The 24,759-nt window shown below is 41.1% G+C and overlaps 3 protein-coding genes across 23 annotated transcripts in view; 1 reads left to right on the top strand and 2 right to left on the bottom strand.

The window, feature by feature from the left end:
- Window positions 1-2,206, bottom strand: part of ESCO1 (establishment of sister chromatid cohesion N-acetyltransferase 1) — a 43,451-nt gene extending 41,245 nt beyond the window's left edge. For all 13 annotated transcript variants that reach the window (XR_014074880.1, XR_014074879.1, XR_014074874.1 and 10 more), the window contains exon 1: window positions 2,100-2,206. The gene's annotated coding sequence lies outside the window, so the exon portion shown is untranslated. The remainder of the gene's footprint in view (window positions 1-2,099) is intronic.
- A 118-nt stretch (window positions 2,207-2,324) lies between these two features.
- SNRPD1 (small nuclear ribonucleoprotein D1 polypeptide) lies at window positions 2,325-19,920 on the top strand. 6 transcript variants are annotated; one of them, XM_081562769.1, is made up of 6 exons: window positions 5,681-5,813; window positions 6,143-6,272; window positions 9,062-9,138; window positions 10,621-10,812; window positions 13,313-13,417; window positions 13,590-13,761. In XM_081562769.1, exons 3-5 carry the CDS (start codon window positions 9,069-9,071, stop codon window positions 13,387-13,389), a joined length of 339 nt encoding a protein of 112 aa, XP_081418895.1. In that variant the 5' UTR covers window positions 5,681-5,813; window positions 6,143-6,272; window positions 9,062-9,068; the 3' UTR covers window positions 13,390-13,417; window positions 13,590-13,761. The 6 variants fall into 6 exon arrangements, with proteins under 6 accessions (XP_081418896.1, XP_081418894.1, XP_081418895.1 ...); XM_081562770.1 differs by lacking the exons at window positions 5,681-5,813; window positions 6,143-6,272; window positions 13,590-13,761 and adding exons at window positions 2,325-2,617; window positions 17,770-19,920; XM_081562768.1 differs by lacking the exons at window positions 5,681-5,813; window positions 6,143-6,272 and adding an exon at window positions 2,325-2,617.
- ABHD3 (abhydrolase domain containing 3, phospholipase) overlaps window positions 11,696-24,759 on the bottom strand; it is a 65,804-nt gene continuing 52,740 nt past the window's right edge. For 3 of the 4 annotated variants that reach the window (XR_014074881.1, XR_014074882.1, XM_081562763.1), the window contains 2 exons: window positions 23,457-23,525; window positions 11,696-12,092 (listed from right to left, as the gene is read on the bottom strand). Coding sequence is in view for 1 of the 4 variants with exons in the window: in XM_081562763.1 (XP_081418889.1) it covers window positions 23,458-23,525 (68 nt within the window). In the remaining 3 variants the exon portion in view is untranslated. Of the gene's footprint in view, window positions 12,093-20,110; window positions 20,384-23,456; window positions 23,526-24,759 lie in introns of those variants that run through there. The other variant, XR_014074883.1, reaches the window with a different exon arrangement.

Below are 24,759 nucleotides of genomic sequence, written 5' to 3'. Positions count from 1 at the left end.
CTCATGAGAAACATTTAACTATTAAAAAAAATCCATTGTGTAATGCCAGTCTCCTTCATTATTAGAATAATTACAGTCAGCTTTGTGCTGTAATGAATGACCAAGCTAAAAAGGGCCACGCAGCAAAAGGGGTTAATGACATTCATTAATTAGGGCCTTTTCCCAGTTCTTCTGGAAGCATAATGTATTGATTTAAAGGGCTAACACAAAATCTTGCTTGGAGCTGATGTTAAAACAATTACTTTTTCACTACAAAATCATAATACTAATCAACGAATTTTCTTTACCCAAGAAACAGTAAGATGGGCAGATGTGCATAAAGTAGGACAAGTTTTCTTCTAAGACGGGTACTTCCAAAGTCACAAATCTGACCTAAGGGCATATACCGCATTCTGCCTAAAAAGGGGAAGTGTCTTGTGTTAGCTTTCTCACTTCCGCACATGCTCTAGGCCTGAATTTGCAGCTTCCAAATTAAGCACTTATCATCGTACTCTCATATCTAATTCCACGGTGAGATTTTTTAGTGGTATTAGTCGCTCAGTCGTGTCCAACTCTTTGCAACGCCATGGATGTGGCCCGCCAGGCTCCTCTGTCCATGGGGTTTTTTAATTTTTTCAAATTAAAAACACTTCCACTGCCGCTTGGGCCGGCCGTACAGAAGATACTAAAGACCTGATCAGAAGTCGCTGAATATAGCATAATTCACGGCATTCAAAATGTTTTAAATTGAACTCGTGCTTCACCCAGCTTTTAATAAAATGTTGAGGTGGGAAGAAAACAAAGCACGCCCATATCGTACTGTTCTACTAAGCATTCTTTTGTTGGTTTCTGCAAAGGCTATTTACTGAAACGGCATTTGATAATACTCTCTAAATACTTTGTGCTGCAATTACTTTCTGCTGAAAGAATCCCTTTTCAGCCATCCAAAGCGTACCCGAAAACAAGGTTCACAGTACTTCTCAAACCTTAAGGCTTACTCCTTCCTCCCCCCCGCCCCCTCTCCTGGAAAATAATGTGCGTGTGTTACTCACTCAGTCGTGTCCGACTCTGTGACCCCATGGGCTGTAGCCCACCAGGCTCCTCTGTCCATGGGATTCTACAGGCAAGAATACTGGAGTGGGTAGCCATTCCCTTCTCCAGGGGATCTTCACAACCCGGGTATCGAACCTGGGTCTCCTGCACTGCAGGCAGATTCTTTAGCATCTGAGCCACCAGAGAAACCCTACGGTAGGAGGTGGGTTTTCAATAACAAAACATTTGGGGATGGGGGAGGGGAAGCTTGAGGGTGCGGGAGAGGGAGTGTTTTCCAGTTTTTGGACTGGCTGTCTCTCCCATTCTGCCCGAGGAAAACAAACCCCCGATGTAAAATAATCTTATGAACAGGGATCAAAATCGAGGACCCAACTCCCTTCTGCTCGCATCTATCTCTACAAACTTAGCGATGGCCCTCAACAAACCCAATTTCTACTCCAGAGCAGCCCGGCCTGTGCCCAGATCCTCGGGTCCAACCAGAATCCCTCTCTGACCTTGGACCCGGGTCATCGCTCCCCTCCCAGGCTAAGGATCGTGAAGCCGGGATCCCCACATCCCAGCCCGCAGACTGCAGAGGCCTCGGGGTTCACGCCGGGTCAGCAGGTGGGAGGCGGGCAGCGGAGCAAGCCGCAGGACCGCAGCTCCGCCCGGGCTGGAGCAGCGGCTTCGGGGGAGAAGACGGGGACGAGGCCCGGCTACCTGCGGGCCGACACCGCCCCGGCCGCCGCAATGGCTGCACGCTGCCACGGGCTCCGGAAGCCCAGGCGAGTCCCTGGCCATGGTCCCTCAATACCTCCGACCGCCCAGCGGGCCGCGGCAGGTGATGCGGCGGCCGGGCAGCCGAGCCGCGCAGGTTGGTTGTCCGCCTCAGGCGACCGTGAACCGGAACCGCCCACTCCCTCCCGGGGGCGCCCGGAGCCGGGACCTCAGGAGGAGGAAAGGCGTGCGAGGCGACGCGACCCAGAGGGTGGAACGGGAAAGGGGAGAGGCGTCCGGCTCTCCGGAGGGGCTGGCCACAGGGAGACGAGGACGACAGAGGCGGCGGGGCGGGCGGGACGCTCGCCTACCTTGCTCGCTCCCGGCCGGAGGTCCGAAGCAAGCCAGCAGATCGCCTCACATCCGGGTATCGGGAGACACTCAGCTGCTGCCGCCGCCGCCTCCTCTCCCGCGGCGCAGAAACGCCAAACTTCCGGCGACTACGGCGACGCCTCGCCCGTCAGATGGGAGTTACCTGGGACCGTCTTGGGCGCGCTTGCGCAACGCTCTTCTGCCCGAACCCGCTCCGTTGACGTGCCCAGAGGCTGAAGATGGCCGCCACGCTCGTTGCGTGTCACACCGTTTTTCACCCGGGCTGGGACGGCGGGGCGTCGGGGAGAGGCGAGCCCGCGTCCGGCCGCAGCGCAGGCGCGGTGGGAGGCCTCGCGTGCGCGCCCCCACGGGTGGGCGCCTTGTTCCCGGAGCGGCGGCCGCTTCCCTTCTTTCCGCCCCCCCCCCCCCGGTCGTCTCGGAATAAAGCCACCCACGCCCCCAGCGGTGGAGGTTTGTCTTGAAGATCCGTCGCCAGCGGTTATTCTGTTGGTTGCAGGTACTGCTCTCTGCGACTTCCAGTTCAGATACCTCTCATCTTCCACACGGGCCAATGTACAAAAAAGGGGAGGCGATTGATCCGTTCTCAGTCCTTCTCGGCATTGCACTCCAGCGTCTCCCCAAAATGCAGGGCTTCAGCGTCTCCTTGCACACTTTCCTCCTTGGGCATCAGAGCACAAGAGTCGACAAGAAATTGTAGGAAGTTCCACCAAATGTAGTCACGGCGTGTGTTGAGACAAAGCTTTGGCTCTTAGAACCCTCCAAAGATTGAATCCAGGATCCTAGGATTCTTGATTCTACACTGCTTTTGAACACGCCCTCTGTGCTATTCTTTGCTTATTTGTAGGACTGTGAGGATGAGTAAATGAGTCCTCCTGCCTTTGAGAATCTGAAGAGGTGATCATAAGTGGATTCTCCCTATGGTTCTTACTGCCCTCCTTTTTTGAAGCCAAGTCCACCCCAAAATACCCTCTTAAGTTGGTGAAGCCTAATGTTTTTTTTCATCATCTTCCATAAAACTTTATAGAGCTGCCTGTCAGTTTAGTCTGGAGAGATGCTATGGTTTAAAAACCAAAATGAGAGGTCTTGGTGGGTGAAGCCATTGGCCACATCACCATATCTTGTGATAATTGGCAAAAACCTGTCTGCTGCCCCTCACCCCAACATCCCCAGCCCTTGACACATTCATTTGTCCCTTGATCAACACAAGTTTAAACACACCCATTTATATGGTTTTTTTTTTTTAGTAGTAAATGCTAGAGTAAACAGTCATCATCAATTGATTTTTGGGAGGTTGTAGGTCCTGGGATTTGGATGGGCAACTGTAAATTAGGCATGGGTTTTCCACTAATCAGAGGGTCTGTGCCCCTAATGCCTAATGCCAGGGAGTAGACTGCCAACCTGATTAAAGCTGGTTATCTACTACTGATAAAATATCTGACTTATTAACATGTTTACCTTCACCTTTAGATTGTCAAGACAATTGGTGGAATTTTTTTTGTATGTAAACCGCTTTATCTGTAACAACTCAAATTCTGGCATACACACCTACACAAACCATGTTTACAAGCTTCCATTCCCCCCAAAATAGGCCTTTGTTTTTTAAAAAAAGGTATTTATTTGGCCACACTGGGTCTTAGTTGCAGCATGTGGGATCTTTTTGCTACTGCATGGGAGGTCTAGTTCCCTGACCCTTGCATTGGGAGCATGGAGTCTTAACCACTGGACCACCAGGAAAGTTCCAGAGCCTCTGCTTCTGAGTTCTCTATTCACTGTATTTGTACTGGCCACAGTTAGGAACATGGCATCCTTACAAACGTTACACTGTATAAAATCATGTGTATTTATTTTTGATATATAAGGAATTTATTGTTATTGTTTAATTGCTAAGTTGTGTCCACCTGTTTTGCAACCCCATGGACTGTAGCCTGCCAGTCTAATTTTCCCCCTATCAAATTGTCCATAAAAAGATTGGTGATAATTAGTGCTGGTGAAGATTTGCATAAGTGAATTTGGTGGGCGATTGCATGCTGCTAATATTTAGTTGCTAAGTCATATCTGACTCTTTTGCAACCAAAACACTGTAGCCTGCCAGGCTCTGCTGTTCGTGGACTTTCCCAGGCAAGAATACTGGTGTGGGTTGCCATTTCCTTCTCCAGGGAATCCTCCCGACCCAGGGAGGGAACTGGAGCCTCCTGCATTGGCAGATGAATTCTTTACCACTGAGCCACCAGGGAAGCCCTTATCCTTAAGACATCTGCCTCTAAAAATTAATAATGGAACAGTTGTATTGCCCCACTGGTTGCATTCGCATTTCCTTATTCTTTTCTTTCTCAAGACCAATCTAAATACTTGTAATATACAAAACCTCAGCTAACTCAAGAAGACAGAGGAGTCTCATTTTCAGACTGACTCTCCAGCTAGGAGCAAATAAAGGCTTTTTCTTTGTTGCTCCATTCTTGCTGACTTTATTTCAGGACTTTTGACGGTTTTATACTATGAGAGAGTAAAAGTTCTTAAAAATTTTCAAGCTAGAAAATAAAAACAAAAATGATTGCCATTTGGTCCACATTGGATCGCCAGGAGATTGTTAGGAGATGTTGGGGAGACAGGGGGATAGATGTTGAGAAGGTAGCACACATAAGTCCATTACAGTCTTGCTACTCAAGTTCAGAATTTCAGACCCCATGCCAACAGAATCAGAATTTCATTCTAACATTTCCTCCAGATGACATTGATGTTTGATGAGCAGTGCCTCACAATATTTAAGGATTCTGATGACCAGGGATGAAGTCCAAGTTGGAGATACAAATTAAAGCCCTAGTTTTGGAGATCACCTGGACTAAAGGAGAAAGTATCCACTAGAGAAGCGTAACACGATCTCTAGATCTTTGGGCATCTTTTGAGGTTTGTGACCATAATTTAAAGTAAAAATAATCAGTTAAATTGTGTCATTTTCTTCAGGCACATAAAGTAATGTTGAGGTTCCTGCTGTTGGAGCAGAATTAGCATAATCCTCTGGACTTCTCCCAGAACTAACTTTCATTAACAAGTAAATCTGGTGTTGCATAATACATGGAGCCCTGCCATGCCTGTTGCTGCTGCCGCTGCTGCTAAGGCGCTTCAGTCGTGTCCGACTCTGTGCGACTCCATAAACGGCAGCCCACCGGGCTCCCCCGTCCCTGGGATTCTCCAGGCAAGAACACTGGGGTGCGTTGCCATTTCCTTATCCAATGCATGAAAGTGAAAGCGAAGTCGCTCAGTCGTGTCCGACTCTTCGCGACCGCATGGACTGCAGCCTCCCAGGCTCCTCCATCCATGGGATTTTCCAGGCAAGAGAACTGGAGTGGGTTGTCATTGCCTTCTCCGGCCATGCCAGTTAAGGGGATGTAATCTCAAATCTCATACACAAAAGTCTCCTCCTAAACCCGCCCTAAACACCCTCAGCAGGTGCAAGGCACACCTCCGACCGCCAGGGGCCGCAGTGGCGCTTCGCGCAGCCGGAAGGGAAAGTAGCCCAAGCGCGGGCGCGGCGTTTCCGCCGTGCGTCCCTGCGCTCGGCGCGGTCTCTACGTCGGAGCCCAGAGAGTAAGTGTTTCCGGCCATTCATACTCCCAACCTCGGCTCTCGGTGGTCGGATTTCGTGTACTATTGGGCCGAAAGGGTGACGGCGCCGCTAGGATGAAGCTCGTGAGGTGAGGAGGTGACCGAGCGGGGTGGGAGCTGCGAGGCGCCGATCTGGGCCCGGAGCGGGAGGCCGGGCTGCTCCAGATGCAGGAGGCGCGAAAGCCGCGTGCGCGCGCGGCCTGCCAACGACCTCCGGCGCCTGCCGCTCCCGCTCGGGCCTGGGCTGCAGACTGGCTCGTGCCGGGGTCCTGCCTGTCTTCCAAGAGGTGGAAATGAAGGCCGGACCGGGTGTTCCCACATAGAGTCATAGAGGCCTTAGAGGTGCAGCGCCAGGCTCCCAAGCTCTTAACGCTCGATGAAAGTCGGTAGACTGGCGTCGAACTTGTGCTCTCGTCAGGGTTACTTTTCTGCCTCGTCTCAGCATGCAGAGCCGGCAAAAGAGTACTTAGAAGCTGCAGAGGTTTATCAAGAAATAATGAAACGCAATTCCGAAATGTTTCAAGTCAGGGATGGACTTCTTTGATTTCGTAAGTTGTTTTCTTAGTGTGTTTTTTCCCCTCTTGTTGTTACTCCCTAGACTTTACGTTATACAGTCTGCATTTATTTCCCTGTAGAATAAGCTTTTAATTTAGGAAGAATCTCCCAGCATGGGACAGAATCTCTTTGCGGTATTTTTTGACTAATTACACAGATACTCGAGATTTCTTCTGGTTTGTATCTGTGTTTAAATTTGGCTGGTTAGTTTTGCATACTGAAGACGTGCTTATTGATTGAAGTAATTCAGTCTGTATTCCCTGCAAATAGATTGGGTTTGGTGGTTTTGCTTGAGACTGAGAGGTGGAACATAGAAGCAGAGGTTTCTGATAACTAAGTTTATGTCTTAAAAGGCAGTTATAAACTAACTTAGCTAGTATCCTGTCTGTTCAGTCAAGGCTTGTCAGTGTCGACTAGTTTTTGGCCACCTGTTACACTGTTACGTTCATAACGGATTATTTTATTTTTATTTTTTTTCAAGGCAGGGTCCCTGCCTTGTTGGAGTTTTATGTTTTGTGGTGAAGGCAGACAAGTAGGTAGTTTCTAGTACATTTGAAATAACATATAAAATTCTCATTGTTATATTCAGGGTGGCATTTTAGAGAGTGCATTTAAGGTCAACTTTTTGTACATTGCTTTCCTTCCAGTTTTAGAGATATAACTGGTGTGTGGTCAATAGTTACCAACCTGAATCTGTAGTTATGTTTTATGTAATACTCTTTGAGATCAGTTTGTCTCATTTAAAGATAGTCCGTGTTGTGACATAATATTCCTATAAATTTTAACAGATGTACTGAATCCTATTCCGTGTCTTAGACTATTGAAACAAAATTTCTAATACCTGAGGAATGTATTTTGCACCCGGAAAAATGGTCATTTGTCTAAGTGGTTTGCAGATTTGGTTGTCTTTTTCTTTCAGTATCTCAGTTGGTGACACTATTATTATTTTACTGTCACCCTGATCAAAAACCTGGGAGTCATCCATGACTTATTCCTCTTGATGATCCTAATAATCTGATAAATTGCCAGGTTTTGGCAGATTTAAGTACCTAATAAATATCTTTCACTATTCTGTTTTCTTTGATTTTTGAATTTAATACTGTGGGTTTGGATGCCATTTCAGTGGTATACTGAAGGATCCCATTTTACCTGAATATTTAAGTATTATCTGAGTATCTGAATTTCAGTAAGCAGAAGGAATTCAGATAGTGAAGGATTTACCGGGAAATAATTTTAATTTGTTTGGTTCCTGGCTTGGATGGTAGTGTTTATTTCTCCTGCCTTCCATAAACCTTCCCTGCCACTCCTGTCACACCACTAAGCTATTCAGACTTCCTTTTTTCCCCACTCAGTTTTTTAAATCTCACTTCTTAAAAGGTAAATGTCTCATACAGTGAAATTTAGCATGCATTTCCCAATTTTGAAAAGTGTAAACACCTGTAAAATCCACACCCCTATCTGGATAATGAACTTCTGGTCTCTATTCTGTTTCATTGGTTTGTTTATTGTTTCTGTTTCTCAGTTGTGTAAACTTTAATCTCTATATTGCTCTCTAGAAGATACCTACTTTGTCATCTAATGTGATGCTTCACTCCATTGATGAAAACCCTTCAGTTGTTCTCGTAGGAGAACTCTTTAACAGAGCTTGGGCATTCTCTGAAAGGAAACTTCTCTACTCATTTTCTTGGACTTAATATTCCAGCAGTAATGCCTATAATTTCTGTGTACATTGTGCTGTTTCTTACTATATCTTTGCTTTTATGCCTCTTGTTGCATACATTACCAACCTTTCAGACTTCTTACTAGAAGTCCACTAAGATCTGATTCCTTCCTACTCATGCTACATTATATTCATGATAAACCTGTGCATATCTCCATTGTTCTTTAAATTTATGTAGTTACTTTAAAAAATTATTTTATGTGTCTCTTCTTCCTCCTAGAGTTTCAACTACTTGGGGTCTTAGTCTTGCTCACTTTTAATACTCATTACCAAGCACAGGGAGTACCAGGTAATATAGAATGGCACATATTATTTATCAAAGAAATATCTTTAGACTAGATAAAATGTATTTGGATTCAGTTCATTAAGAGAGACCTTTTTTCCTTGACAGTAAATATGGAAAGGGAAGGGATTTAGCACATGGGTTTTTCTTTATATGAGAGCAGGTTTGAAACTTGCTTTTATACAAGATCAAGTAGTTTCCCCTTTTTTTGATGGCTATACCACTTAAAAAGTTGCATTTTTAAAGCTGACTTCCCTTTAATCATGGAAACATTTTAGCCAACTCTTAGTGCTTGTTACAATCCAGGATTAGATGTAAAGCTCCTGATCCCACCCCTCCAATAGACTCTAGCTGTGGGGACATAGGGAATCCTCCAGCTGTTGGAATCCTACAGTTGTGATTGATGCTGTGGTAGGGTATACAGAGTACATACTATACTATAGACCAGAAATTTTGAATGTGAGTTGCATATTAGATCATATTGTAGGATTATTGTTCACTTTCCTAGATGTGGTTGTGAATTTGTGAACTCTTCAGCTTCCTCTGCAATGTTTCACAATATGTTGGAGAACAGAATAGATAAAGTGAGGAATGGATGACTATTCAGTAAACGTTATTGAGGCACCTTTCTCTACAACTAGGGAAATTAGAATGCACACGGTCAACGGGAATGGTGCAGAGCACATTTTCTACATCTAGAAATTTCCCTTTGACTTTGTGAACATGTTTTTGGAGTAGTAAAAGTAAAAACTTACTGCTTATTCTTAATGTCTTTATAGATTTTTGATGAAATTGAGTCACGAAACTGTAACCATTGAATTAAAGAATGGAACACAGGTCCATGGAACAATCACAGGTATGGAGGTTGGACTGAGTTTGTAACACTTTTTTTCCCTCTGTCTCTTTGACCTGCAGGCCAGAATTCTTTGGTTAATAATGTTTTATATAGTACAAATCTCATTCCTTTTGTCTGGAGTATTACATGCACCTTCTTACATATGCCTCCCCTTAAGCTCTTGTGCTAAGACCAGACTGGATTCAGGTTATCCTATGTGTAACCACTGTTTTCTTGATTTATGCCTTTTCCACTTTTGCTTGTATGTGCCCCCTGGAGTGTTACATCTTCCAAAACACATATTACTTTTATTAGAATTTTGTGTCCCCTGTTCAATGGTAAAGTCTTTGAAGATAAAGGATAGGGTTTCCATATCTGATTATCTTGGGTAAAACATACATGGGAAATGGGGAGGGTGTGATGAGGAACCATAATTTTACCTAAGGATAACATTTTTGAGTATTTTCTTTGTCTTTTTTCCTTAGATGTCTCTTTGCTTTAGTGATGTAAGATGTTTGATATGTAGTTTTATAGTTAAAGCCACTATGATTCTTCACTAATAGTAGATGTTACGCTGCCTGCTATTTTAGCAGATGGCCCCATTCCACTCTCTGAAATATTTACATAACTGGTGATTTCTGTGAGTTTACTAGAACTTTGCAACACCAATTGCTGTGAAAGGAAATCCATGTAGTATGAGGTTTTGATATAGGCTGATTGTATCTAAGGAAGTATAATTTCGCTGTTAAAATTCTGTGATTTTAAACAATGATTTAGTCTGCTCTAGCTCAGTTAATAAAGAATCTGCCTGCAATGTGGGAAACCCTGGTTCGATTCCTGGGTCAGGAAGATCTGCTGGAGAAGGGATAGGCTACCTGCTCCAGTATTCTTGGGCTTCCCTTGTGGCTCAGCTGGTAAAGAATCCACCTGCAATGCGGGAAACCTGGGTTTGATCCCTGGGTTGGGAAGATCCCCCGGAGAAGGGAAAGACTACCTACTCTAGTATTCTGGCCTGGAGAATTCCATGAACTGGATAGTCCATGGGGTTTCAGAGTCAGACAGGACTCAGTGACTTTCACTTTCACTTCTGAGCTTTGTGTTACATGTTGTGGAGGAGGCTGAGTGTTCTTCCTGCTTTTTAGGAATTCAAAATACAATGATGGAAGACAAAAGTAGTACAATGCAACATTTGCCTCATAGATAGTAGGCACTTAATAAAAATTTAGTAAATTGGGGGAGCAAAATCTAGTAAAAATCCAATTCTCTCCCCCCACTGACAACCACTGTTATGTTTCTTATATCCTGGCTATATATTTTAGTCCTCACAGTAGGGATAATCATACCATCTACAATAGGGACATTGAGGATTAAACTAAAATGCCTTAGCGTACCATTCCTGGAACATAGAGCTCATAAATATGATATAGTACCACTGTGGCCTGATAAATAAATTGATTGCCTTCCTTTTTATGCTAATAATTGCCCTCTTTTTTTTCCCTCCAGGTGTAGATGTCAGTATGAACACACATCTTAAAGCAGTGAAAATGACCCTGAAGAACAGAGAACCTGTACAGCTGGAAACACTGAGTATTCGAGGAAATAACATCCGGTATTTTATTCTGCCAGACAGCTTACCGCTGGATACACTACTCGTGGATGTGGAACCAAAGGTGAAGTCTAAGAAAAGGGAAGCTGGTAAGTTTGAAGGATTATAAACACTTTTGTGTATGGTATATTTATACCCTAATCCACTATTCAAAATATGTTTATATCTGCAAACAGCTTGGTTGGTTGCTTTTAATTGCCTATACTCACCGTGAGTACACCTAATGTTTCTCACGGTTGCTGGTATTGCTATTCAAAAGACCAGTGTTTGTTCTTATGTGCTGGTCCTTTGTGCATGGCCTGGTCCCCCATTCCCTGCATACTTTGGAACATTTGAGGATGAACCCTTTATTCCTGCTATTCTGAAATTTCTTAATGACTTAGCCTTGTGTCCATTTCATTGTTCTGGGTACTTGGCGGACCCTTTCAGTATGGATGTTCTTGTGTTTTAGAGCTAAGAGATTTACTTGTGTACCTTTGATAAATTTCTTCTGTTCTGCTTATTCTGTTCTTTCTTCCTTGAATTCTTAATAATTGAGTTTTCTGACTGACTCTTTCTGAGTCTTTTCTCTTACTTTTCTGTCTTTTATTCTGAACTTGGTGTTGTTTTCTCTGGTTTCTGTTTTTATTTAATCCCTTAATATGCTCTTTATGTTGAAGGCTTTACTGTAGTATCTTGCACTTTGGCCATCCATTGTTTAAGAAGAACCCTGCAAAGAGAACTTCTGGGAAGGGAGGCTGGACTCCTTAGCTGGTGGATTCAAAGTAAATTTGCTTCTCCACTGAGGCGACCCAAAATTTTAGGATCTGGAAATCTTTTCTGGAGCTGGTTTTCTCAGAAAAAGATTCTAGTCACATGGGAGACATGTCTGGCAACCAGCATCATAGGAGCAGGACAGGAGAAAGGGGCTGATACTGAACTTACCACAATGATTTTTGAGACTTTTCCTCCCACCCACACTGAGAAATACACTTTTTGAATCGTGACCTATTCATTCAAAGTTTCAGAAAGAACAGTTTATGGAGAAGGAACTGGCAACCCACTCCAGTATTCTTGCCTGGAGAATCCCAGGGACGGCGGAGCCTGGTGGGCTGCCGTCTATGGGGTCGCACAGAGTCGGACACGACTGAAGCGACTTAGCAGCAGCAGCAGCAGCAGAGGGAGGATTTGTTCATTTATAATATTGGGGTTTTTATGAATGTGAAGCAAACTTTTTTGTATGCAAATTGAAAACAAGAAAATATCTAAGCAGGCTTAATGGTTATCTTCACTTGAGTCCAAGTGGATCGGGCAGTCGCCACACACATTAAACTCTGTAAATAAAAGCCACCTTTTGTTGAATTTTTGCTCCAATAAAACATATCAAAGCCTGGAAAAAAAAAAAAAAAGAAACAACAGTTTAATCTTAATACATGCAGATGCCCTTAAGTTTTCTGTCCTGTTCTCTTTCAGTTAAAAAAAAAAAGTTCAGGTTGTACCACATAGCTCGAAAAACACTGACTTGATCCCTCTTTTCTTCCTTTTGGCTCTGTGACTTTTGCTGCCATCCACTTTGCAACTGTTTTCAAATCCAAACCCTTTCTGCTTCAAAGTCTTTAGGTTAATTTTATCTTTTCTTTCCTACCTACCTGTCAGGAAATATGCATTAGCTTTGCAGGATGGGAAGAGGACTAGCCAATCTACTGCTCTACATAAGGGTTGTCAGCCTTTCCCCCCGTGTTTTCAGCCTCCTGCCTCATCTTACCCCTGGCTTCCAAGGTCGTAGGTCTTTTTGAGGTTATCCTTCCTTTACTAAATGTTTGTTGTTCTCAGTCTGTTTTCTGACTTAGAAATTTGTTGAAACTTTCAAACTACTGTGTTTTTTCTGTGCTCTCCCTCCATGGATATTTGCCATTTTTCTTTCTTTTCTATCGTGAATAGTACCACAGAGCGAATTAGAGATAAGTGTGGTTAATCTGCCTTGTTTCAAGAGAAGTGCTAGATTTACTCTCTTGCTTTGAATGGTAAGACTCGGAACGATGAGTAGAAATGTCAGGGTTTTAAAAATATTCATAGATACCTGAAAATAGGAAGTTCAGAGCTAAGATGACCAGGTAACAGGGATATTGTTATTGGATTAAAGTACTAGGTTATGATTGGGTCGGATGACTTAAGATTCGGAAAAATCATGAGGTTGTTATTTGACGCAGTGTATCTTAAACTTTCTTGACATGAATTAACTTCCTTGGATTCTCTTCAGTAACAATGCGGCGCATAGTGTTTGCGTTCTCTTCCGTTAGGATGAAATCTCTTTCATCTTGCAGTTCAGATCATCTGTGTTTCATTTTATGGTGAATTTGAGGCATACAAAGAAAAAATATTTTAAATCTTGATGAATTTCTCAATAAATAAAGTCAAATGAAACAAATATTAAGGGATTAGGCCGGCAGTTCTCGGTTCTGTGTGATAAAGTATCGGAAGAGGTGACTCTGAGGTTACGTTTGAGAGAAGCCGAGTTAAAGTTTTCTTTACTGTAGGTGCTGTTGGTGGTGGCCAGGTCACATCAGCACAGAAGAGAATTTACCTTACTTTGTTTTTCTCTTCCCTCAGTTGCAGGAAGAGGCCGAGGCCGAGGAAGAGGACGTGGCCGAGGGCGAGGCAGAGGAAGAGGGGGTCCTAGGCGATAATGTCTCTCAAGACGACTATTTCAAAGTAGTAAGTATTACGGGATATTTTTTGGTACAAGTTTCATTTATGGCAGCCAAGGAAGAGGACGTGGTCAAGGCAGAGAAAGAGGGAGTCCTAAGTGATGATGTCTTTCGCGATTAACGTTTTCTGAGTGATAAGAATTATGGGATATTTTTTATCTTGGTTTTGTTTATGGCAGGTGGGGGAGGACGACGGATACGTGACAGAGGAAGACTGAGGCTAAGGCAGGAATGTGAAGTCCTAAGCGATAATGTTGCTGGAGCTTACTGTTTCACAGGGGTGGATGTTCAAGATTTTTGTACAGGCTTTGTTTGTTTGTAGCAGTTTTTAATAAACATAAATGTAACACATTTGTCTGTTGACTATATCATTAAGTTTTTAAACTTCATGTGTATACTTGATATCAACACAATAAGAGCGAAGCATTACTAGTAGGTAGTCCCACAGTAATTCCAATCTTAGATTAGGCTTTTAATTTTTTGAACTAAAATATTTCTTTTATGAATATATATAGAATATATACCTTTTTATTTCACATGCACTGGTGTGTTTTATTGTTTTACCTTGATTCCATTCCGTGGAACCTTCCTACAAGTAAAATAAGTCTTTTGATACTTCAGAAACTGAGGTCCTGTGGAATGAGGTCTAAAATTGATTCTCCTTTTTCTGAGTTTTGGTCCATGGAGACGTAGTTTCTTAGTAAAAGGTGATGCTCATCTTCTAATTCAGGAGTCGTTGATTTTGTCGTAATTGTTAATGGGGTTTTTTTGGGGGGATGCCAGACAATGTGTGGGATCCTAGGTCCCCAACCAGGGATCAAACCCATGTCCATTGCATTTGAAGCATAGAGTCTTAACCACTGGACTACCAGGGAAGTCTCTGTTTTACATTCTCTGTGTTGAAACTGTAAACAGTGTTCACTAGATTATCTGTTATGAGCAGTGTTGAAACTTGTAAATGTGTAATGTACCTATCATTGGCTCCTGTACCAAATACTTTTACAAGTAGTTCTTTAAGAATGAAAAAAAGGCGGCTGGCTTATTTGCCAGCAAAACTGGATTCTTTCCGATCATTAACAAGGATTTATTGAATTGTTTTAATACATTAGATTTAGAGAAAAATGTTTTAGTCGCTAAGTTGTATGTGACTCCTGTGCCAGCCCCATGGACTGTAGCCCACCAGGCTTCTCTGTCCATGGGATTTCCCAGCAAGAATACTGGACTGGGTTGCCATTTCCTTCTCTAGGGAATCTTTCCGACACAGGGATCAAACCCATGTCTTTTGCATTGGCAGGAGGGTTCAAGCTAGTTTACTGATGTTTGTTTATATACTAAGATGAAAACCTGACCGAGGATTGGCATGAACTAGATTCTGTATTTTCATTTAATCATGTATGTGGGTTTGTTTAACAAGAAAGAGATATTCTGCAAAGACTGTTACCAAACAAGGAGATTTAGGCCTTCTGGGAAGTTAGGTAAATTGAGATAGCAACAGCATTTGTGTGTGGCATGTGTATATGTGTGTATCTCATTCTTTTCCATCCTCTGTTTTTGTTCTTATTAATTGAATGCAAGCAGAAGGCAAAGGGACCCAGTGTTCATCAAGGTGGGGAGATTTGAAGGGGACAAACAGTAAAGCACAAGTGTGAATAAACATAAGATGACTCCTGACCTCATGGTATAACAGGCTGAAAGGAAAACATATACACAATTGCAAATTGTGAATACTCTGATAATACTTTGTATTATTTTGTCTGTTTTAAAAACTGTGGAAGCTCATTTTAAGTCAAATGCCAATAACAAAAAATGCTTTAACTGTGCCTTTTTATTTTTTAATTTTTTTTAGCTGAGCCACATGACATGCAGGGTCTTAGTTTCCCTACCAGGGAGTCAAAACTGTGCCCTCTGCAGTGGAAGTATGGAGTCCTAACCACTGGACTGCCTGAGAAATCCTTTAAAACTGTGTCTTATTTTGTGACTTTTAATGTTTCAAAGATTATAGTGTGAAACTAGTCTGGGAAAACAGTTTAAATGTAAGGCTAAACCTAATGGGTACTATATTGAATTTGTCAACTTTAATAATAGTTATTTTATCAGCACAAGTGACTTTGAGAATAGCCAGAAGAATTGCAATTTGGCAGTGCAAACTATGGCAGACCATAGGCAAATCCAGAGAACCAGGAAGCGGGGCTTGCTCTTACAGGGCATGGGGGAAGGAGGCAGGGAGGCCTTGGGATGGGCAGTAATAAGCGGAGTCTTTTGCAGGAAGAGGCCTCTCATTGGTTGGGTAACTACAGTTTCTGGTTGGCTGGGCTCCCCAGGGGACAACAGATGGTTTCTTCCTACTGGATAACCAATAGGCATCACCCTCATCTCCAGAAGTTTGAAGTAATTGGGTTTGAAGTGAAGCTGGCCAGTTGGGCAGCAGAACTTTCCTTGTTGTCCTGTTCCCTTTGGTGTTCAAGGGCAGGCTTCACCAGGCATGTGGTATTACAAAAAGGATTGCCTTCTGTTTTTATGTTTTGGGGTGGGTTTTTTTCCTTTTGGCTGCACTACTTGGTTTGTGAGTTCTTAATTCCCCAACCAAGGATCAAACCCAAGCCGTCAACAGTGAGAGCGCAGAGCGCTGACCACTGGACTGCTGGGGAATTCCCAATTTGATATCTTTTAAAGCTTAAGATTTTGTGAAATTGGGGGGTTGTTAAAAGAAATTTATGAGTTTAAGTAGAAAACTGTAAGTGAGCTAATAGAGCAATTGTATTTCACAGCATGTTGTGTTTTACTACAACTAGCCTGGAAAATCCCATGGACGGAGGAGCCTGGTAGGCTGTAGTCCAAGGGGTCACGAAGAGTCGGACACGACTGAGCGACTTCACTTTCACTTTTCACTTTCATGCATTAGAGAAGGAAATGGCAACCCACTCCGGTGTTCTTGCCTGGAGAATCTCATGGATGGTGGAGCCTGGTGGGCTGCCGTCTATGGGGTCACACAGAGTCGGACACAACTGAAGTGACTTAGCAGCAGCAGACTGGTTAAGCAAAGATGGTTTAGTATTTTGAAATGTAATAATGTGTTTAGTAGTCAAAATTAACATGGTCTTCCATAATATCAAAATAACATTTAATAACACAATAGTCATTCCTGAAAACCGAAAATGGACTTTGCTTATCATGTTGAGGAAGAATTTTCTATCTTCAACCAACAACAGACATTTCTAGAAACATGCCAATTAAAACAACAAAAGAATATGTCTAATATTGGTCTTTATTTAATGTGAAAATTCTTGTGGATTTGCAAAATAAGAGGTGTACTTTTGAGAAGGAAGAGAAATTTTGCATTTTTTAAAATTTTCTGTGCAGGACCATGGTAGTGTTCCATTTATCTGAATCAGTCTTTCCCCTAAGTAAAAGTTTAAAAGTTCTGTGTATTTCCTATATTTTGAGTAAGGTTAGTATATAATATGAGATTTAGTTTACAAAGGGCTTCCCTGGTGGCTCAGACAGTATAGAATCTGCCTGCAGTGCAGGAGACCCAGGTTCGATCCCTGGAGAAGGAAATAGCAACCTACTTCAGCATTCTTGACTGGGAAATTCCACGGACAGAGGAGCCTGAAGGGCTACGTACAGTCCATGGGATTGCAAAAGAGTCAGACACAACTTGGTGACTAAACAACATCAAAGAAGCCAAAATAAAATATACAAAGGCAAGTGACAAGAAATTCCACAATGGGGGCCTCGGTTTTGTGTCTTGACCCATGGGCAGGTTAATGTTCCCTCGGCTGCTGCTTTTGCCCAGTAAGAGCCTCTGCATCACAGATTGATCTACAGCTTGCACGATCTGAATGTGTATTTCATTCTGCAGTTTTAAGATTTGAGCCGGGGTCTCACATTTGTTTTTATTGGGTATTTCCCCCTTAACTGTACACAAATAAAGCTTATGAGAATTGCTTTTTGTTTTTCCTTGCTGGAAATAGCAAACATCACCTGAGGGATTTGGCTGATGTGAATCTTAATGCATTTGTAGGTGAAAGGAAAGCAGTCATCTTTCTTGGGAAACTATATTAGTGTTCCCTAAAGAAACAGAACCACTAAAAGATATTTACATATACAAAGAGATGTGTTATAATGAATTGGCTCACACAATTATAAAGACTGAGAAAACCAGAAATGATCAGCCTTCTGCAAGCCGGAGACGCAAGAAAGTTCCCATCTGAGCCCGAAGCCTAAGAATCAACGGTGGAAGTCCCGAGAACTGAGGAACTGATGGTTGGAAGTTCCAGTCTGAGGGCGGAAGATCAGTTCATATCAATCAGTCCAGTTCACAGAGCAAACTCTTGTCTTTCTCTTTTTTCTGTTCAGGCCCTCAACAGATTTGACGGTGCCCACCCAAACTGGACAGGACAATCCGCCTTACTCAGTCCACCAACTCAAATGTTAATCTCATCCGAAACATCTTCACGGACACACCCAGAAGTAATGTTGTGGCAAATACCCATGCACATATAACCCAGTCAATTTGACACATAAAATCATGAGAGCAGGGCTTTACATCTCTCTTAATCATCTCCTTCTCACTTTTGTATTTACTCCTTACTGCTAGTCAGCTTCACCTCTAATCCACTTTCTCCTATTCATTAAGCTGTAGTCTTCCCTTTTGGAGTGTATCTTCTCTGTATATTTATACTTCTTTTGGCTAACATTGATACAGTCCATGTGTAGATGTTCTTGTTGGCACCCAACTTAGAAAAACCAAATACTCTGCTTAGATCATACTGTGCTTCAGTGAGAAGCAGGTTTATTTAAACCATGATCTTATTCTGTGGTTTACTTCAGATTTATCTTTCAATAAGAAATGATGTGCTTAAATTTCCTAATCATTTTTATAATAGGCTGCCAAGCTTTATTCAGTGTTCTCATAAAATGGTAACTCTCAAGAAGTAGCTGTGAAAATGAAAACCTAAAGATTATCTCTCATATAGGGGTAGGGTATCTCTTCCTCTCTCCATGTTCCTGCTTGAGTCCATAAAATATTGGCCATTGGGATTCCCTGGTGGCTCAAATAGTAAAGAATCCACTTGTAGTGCAGGAGTTTGATCCCTGGGTCTGGAAGATCCCCTGGAGAAGGAAATGGCAATCCACTCCAGTATTCTTGACTGGGAAATCCCATGGACAGAGGAGCCATTGGATCATAAAATGTCAGACAGGACTGAGCAACAAACACTTTCATCAGATACTGAGGGTAGAAGAGGCTTGGCCATTTTGTTTTACCTCCCCAAGGAAGACTGTTCTGTTGACATTCCTTAGAGGCATCTTCTAAGAGGTCCTCTACCCTATGACTTCCTCTTCTATTTGTGATCCATGTACTAAGTAAGAGTGCTCTTTATTCCCATAAGCTTGTTCTAAGTGTGCCTCGGGGGAAGAAAAGCATTAATTTTATCTTCCAACCCAAGTTATGTTCTTTAATCTGTCTTAACCACTAATAAAGTAGGTAATCTGAACCTGCCTGTCTTCTCAGTTTTATTCAAAACCCAAAGATGAGGTATGGCCATCTTTGAAATTTAAAAAATCTGAAATTTTGAAGACCTCAGGTTAAATGGGTTTGGTAGCATACATGGTTAGTCACCAACTCAATATTCATGCTCTACTCTTACAAGAGCCCAGTTTTCAGGGGAATAGAAATGTGTTGAGCTCTAAAAGCTTTATTTTCCCACTCAATTTGGGCTTATCAGGATCCATTTGGCCTAGTTCTGGTTAATGATGTGTAAATAGAAGTCTCTTACAGGGATTCTGGAAAAGCTATTCTTTTCAGATAAAAAACAGAATCATCTGTCGTGGGTCTTTTACACTATGTTCCTTCCACCTTCTTCCCTTTAGAGATTTAAAATGGAATTTGGCCAGGCTATATATGTGACAAAGAGCCTATGAATTTATAGCTGGGTGAGTTGGTTGTCACCGTGTATCCTCCATTGCTTTAAGGAATGAGGCACCTGTAATAACCGGGCATGTTCTACTTGATTAATAGTTTGCAATGTGTTGCTGTACTGACTACTCTCAGCAGGATTTTGAAGTGGTTTGGTAGATAGTAATTGATTATATTCATCTTAGAATAAGTATTTCCTAGTAGAATTATTTTCCACTTTCATTCTGTTTGACCTTTCAAACATATGCAGAATGGGCTGGTACACTTAGCTCCCATATAATCACTACCCACCTTCAACAACTGTCAGCTTATGGTCAAACTTGTTTCATCTATACTGCCACTCATCTCCCACCCTTACCCCCTGCCATGACCCACTGGATTATTTTGAAGCATATCTGAGATATTTCATCTATAAATGTTTCAGTGTGTATTCCTGAAAGATAAGGACAGTTTTTAAAAATATAACCACAGTATCATTGTTAGGGTTGGATTCCACACTTTGCCAAGGACACAGGTTCAATCTCTGGTCAGGTTTCTAAGGTCCCACAAGCTGCATGATGTGACAAAAAGAAATAAAGTTTTATAAATGATATTTTTGCAGTTGATTTGTTTTCTTACCCCATTTTGGTTTTTCTCCATGCAACTTGTAAAGTTTCCTGACTTCTTCATTTTGCTGATTGCACCCCATTTGGTCTCTTAACATATTCCTTTGACCCCTGAACTTCCTATAAACTGGAAGTTTGAAGTTCCCCTGCTTCAAGTTTAATTTTTTCTCAATAATTTTTCATGGATGGTATTCTTTTCGATTGGTATGTTTTTCACAGCTTCTTAAACAGTATGACTCAGTGATTGAAAGGGGAAGTCTTAGGGAATTCCCTGGTGGCCCAATGATTAGGACTTGGCATTTCACTGCCTTGACCCTGGTCAGGAAACTAAGATCCCACAAGTCATGTGTTGTGGCAAAAAAAAAAAAAAATAGTTAATATAAATTCCTTTCTTTGGCCCTCAGAAAGCACAGCTAATAAATCTTAGCTGGTTGATGGTTGCCAGAGTCTGTGGGGATGGAGAGAATGGGTTTCTATTAATATGTATCATGGGGGAATTAGGCAGGTGATAGTAAGTTTGAATAGCAAACTGTGGTAGTGGACATACAATTCTGTGCATTTGTTAAAACTCATGGACTTGTTCATCACAAAGAGTAAACTTTACATAAATTTTTAAAAATCCATCACGATGTGGTAAGAAGGATGGAATACAGATAATGACAAATGAATCTAAGTGTATTACAAGTGAGTCACATAACCACTCTGAGTGAAGTTAAGTAAATTTCTCGCAGGAGTGTAGGTTAGAAATTCTGAAACGACTTTATGTACTTTTATTTGTATTGTTCAGTAAATAAGTAAATGTATTGTAGACCATCAGAGCCAGGTTTCTAACTTAGAGAAAGAAATTACAAATAAGAAATGGGAATTCATTCTGTTGCTGAATTGAAGTCAGAGGTGTCAGTATGGAGGGACTCCTTTACATATAGATGATACATAAATATAGACATGTGCATGCATTATATTTACATATAATTTTTTCCTACCTCCATTGGAAAGGACTACAAGTGCTGGCACCCCTGTAGCAATGAGCATATCTACATCTAGATCTTGATTTTTATTTATTTAAGATTTGTTTTTTTGGTGTGGACCATTTTTTAAGTCTTTATTAAATTTGTTACAATACTGTTTCTGTTACAATACTGTTTCTGTTTTATGTTTTGGGTTTTTTTTTTTGGCGGCGGGGCAGTTTGAGGCATGTGGAATCTTAGCTCACTGATCAGGGATTGAACCCACACCCCCTGCACTGGAAGGTGAAGTCTTAACCGCTGGACTGCCAGGGAAGTCCCAATATCTTGGTTTTTAAATGCCATTCTTTAATAAAAGAAATCAGGACTCCTTGAAAAACTGTATTGATTTGAGAACTGGAGTAGAGAAAAGAAAAGATGAGACTAGAGCATCTGGTAGTGCCAACCTGCTTTAAAAAAAAAAAAAGGCATATCAAAGTGATATAGAAGCCATCCAGAATGCCCAAACTGAAACAACTTGAACAATAAAATAAAGATAGTAGTGATATTTAATTACAAGCCAAAGAAAAATATGAATCTATACTGATGTCAACACCTAAACAAAGAAATGGGGCCGGGGGGGAGAAAAGTGACAGCATTTTCTTTCGTAAGAATTTCAGTTATAAACACAGAAGGAATGTGAGAAATAGGAAAAGACCATCAGAACACAACAGTACCTTGCTACAGGCAAGATAAGATCCACCAATGAGTAGAAAGAAATTTAAATAAACAGGATATTTCCATAGTCTCAAAATAGGCCCTCCTCCCTTTCCCACCCCACTTCTGAATCAATTACAAAGGAAAAATTAGTAACTTCTCTGTGGTGAATCCCGACTGATACCACCTCAGCCAAGGGATCAAGGTTAACATCACCACGCAGATCAACATGTACTTTTTCCCCTACCCTAAATCCAATGCATTTTAGATTAAGCTATATTAGTAATAAAATGTCATTTCATTTTGATTTAGTTTATAATAGTAAACACCTTTTCATAGCAACATAGTACTTTATATATAGCACTGTCACAGTTCATATTTTCACATGTTATTAATATTTCTTTAATCCTCCTAATAACTCTGTAAATTGATATTTCCATCTACATTTTTTTTTTTAACCATCTGCATTTTTTAGATGAAATCAAAGTCTGGAGAGGACAAATGATTTCCTTCAGGTCAAATGGTGAATTAATAGCAGAGCCAGGAATCAACCTCAAGTGCTCTGAATTCAAGCCCAAACTTCTTTCCCAAGAAATGATCTTAAAAATAGTAGGAACTACGATTAATGATTGTAAAGAGCTCTAGGTAAATAAAGAGATTATTAGGCATTTTTACTTTGTATGTTGATATTTATATATCATCTATAGTATCTTCATATATTCTAGAATATATATTATGAAAACATATAATAGTGTGTTGTTCGTCATATTTTTCAGAGTCCTTTTAATTCTAGTAAGAAAACCTAGAGGTTTCAAAGGCCATACTGGATCACTTCTGTATGGCATTAGAAGGAAATAACCACCATCAGAGTCCAGGAATCAAGCACTATACATGTTCTATTTTGAGGCTGGAAAAATAGGGAAAAAAATCTGAAGCTGTCTGCCCATAGGTAGAGTAAAGCAGATAAGATATTTAAAACTTGCAGAAACCAATTAATAAGTTGACAGTTTAAAAGAGTAATGCTCTTGTGATCATTCTGCTCTGTTAATATACTGACAGCCTGTCTATTCATATGCAGCTGGTACCGAATGCTTGATAATATAATTAACAATAAACTGAAAGTACAGATGGTATAGATAATGATTATTGTACTGCTTGCAAAATTTGGGCACCAGTATCTAACTCTGGGGGTACAAATAAACAGCTGTCCTGTAATCAGTTAATACTGAGTCATGGTCTTAACAGTGAAGTCTTTCTTACTTGGTCCAAATTACTGTCTTTATTTAAAAGAGATACTCAGTGAGGTAAATTAGTCTTGTCAAATTCTCACCATTTACATTTTTTAAAGTAATTCCCACATTTAAGTGGTTGAAGGATAGAGCCGGAAGAAGCTTCTCTTAATTTTAGAATAGAGATAAACAGCACGGTTGAATAATTCACAGCTTGATAATGCATATGACAAAAGCGAAAACTTTTTTTATCACAAGGCCTTGAATATATATAAATATTCAAGAAATAAAATATATAAATAGTATATATTCTGAATATATAAATATTTAGAAATAAAATTTAAAAGAGAAACAATAAAATCAAATATACAACAATTTTTACCTCTTTAGGTATCAATATTGATATCAACAATATATCATTAGGACAAGATAATATAACATATTTTAGGACAAGAAACACCAGCTTCTATGGTATATGTTGGCCTGTTTGTAGAAAAGGTTAGGACTGAAAGACTCTTTTAAGTGAGAACTGGAGTTAAAATAGCATATTTCCTAAGTATCCTTTATCACCTGATCTTGCAGGTTGGCCTCACTGACTCCCAAATTAAGTTCCAAGAAGCCAGGTGCTTACCTCATGACCAGCACTTTCTTAGGTTCAGAGCAACAGTGAGATTTTTTATTGCCATTTTGGCACTGAAGTCTGCAGGGGAAACAAACACTGCTTTAATAGGTGTTCTGATTTGGAATGAGGTTGCAAAAACCCCTCCACTCCCCAGCTCCTGATCTGTATGTAAGATGTACCCTTCTGTCAGGGCCAGGACCCGCATCTCTTGGCTCTGTAATCAAAGACTAAAACTTTTCTTTGGAAGTAAGCTGAACCACACTTGGTCTTGATCTACTGGCTCAACAGACACCAGGCAGAAGGTGCCTTTTTGGGGACCAGCTGGGGAGGATCCGTAACAAAATATGTGTTAGCACTGAGTTCAAGATGTAACAAAATGTGTAGTGTAGGACAGTGTCAAAAATGAAAGAAAAAGAAAGCCAGTATATCCTCTGTATCCCTATTTCTAAAACAATGCTCTGTGAGGCTTTGAATAAATGTTTAATGATGATAATAACCAACAGAAACTGAGGAGACGGCTAGAAAAAATTCCAGGGTATACTTCAAATTAACTTTTCAAATCAGAGATCTGGCTTACAAGGTAGTATTTTCATTCTTATACAAACCTCTGTTATTCAACTATTGTTAACCTGCTCTGTTCCAGGCAATATGCTGAGTGCTTGGGATGCAGAAATAAACTACAGCCTTTCTTTCTTAGAACATATTAGAGTGGAGAAACTGGGGAAAATGTGACCCTCCACGTCAGCACTTAAAAATGCTCATTTCATTACGATTAACACACAAAAACACACACACTATCGCATGCATGTAGAGTTATATTTTATTTTTGTTTATATTGGACTGGCCACAAAGTTTGTTTGCATTTTTTCATAATGTGACCCTATATATATGAATCAAATTGTTTTAGATTAAATAACCTATCAGAAATATCTTTATGTTATTATATATAGGGCCACCTCATTATTTTTGATGGCTCTACCATTTGGATGTGTCATAATTTGCCCATTCCCTTATGAACTAGGTTATCCTGAGTGTCCAAAGCTGCAGCAGGTCTGTATCTTTACATACCTGTGCTGGCTTATCTATAGGATAGATTCCTCAACATGGTCTCTCTTGTATTTTAATGTGTCTGGCCCCACTCCTTCTGCCTTTTTCTTCTCAGAATACAAATGTGATATGTGAGCTGCCATCTTGTGTCTGCATGCTAAGTCGCTTCAGTCACATCCAACTCTTTGCGACCCTATGGACTATACACCAGGCTCCTCTGTCCATAGGATTCTCCAGTCAAGAATAGTGGAGTGAGTTGCCATGC

The sequence above is a fragment of the Giraffa tippelskirchi genome, chromosome 14 (genome assembly GCF_054371585.1).
Source record: "Giraffa tippelskirchi isolate mGirTip1 chromosome 14, T2T-mGirTip1v1.2.pri, whole genome shotgun sequence".
NCBI lineage: Eukaryota > Metazoa > Chordata > Mammalia > Artiodactyla > Giraffidae > Giraffa > Giraffa tippelskirchi.
This window is presented reverse-complemented; position numbering and strand designations above follow the sequence as displayed.

Excerpts from the sequence above, each read along its gene's own strand:
- SNRPD1 (XM_081562766.1), top strand. Across the intron at positions 9,139-10,620 it reads GGTCCATGGAACAATCACAG|GTGTAGATGTCAGTATGAAC; the intron begins GTATGGAGGTTG and ends TTTTCCCTCCAG. Across the intron at positions 10,813-13,312 it reads GTCTAAGAAAAGGGAAGCTG|TTGCAGGAAGAGGCCGAGGC; the intron begins GTAAGTTTGAAG and ends CTCTTCCCTCAG.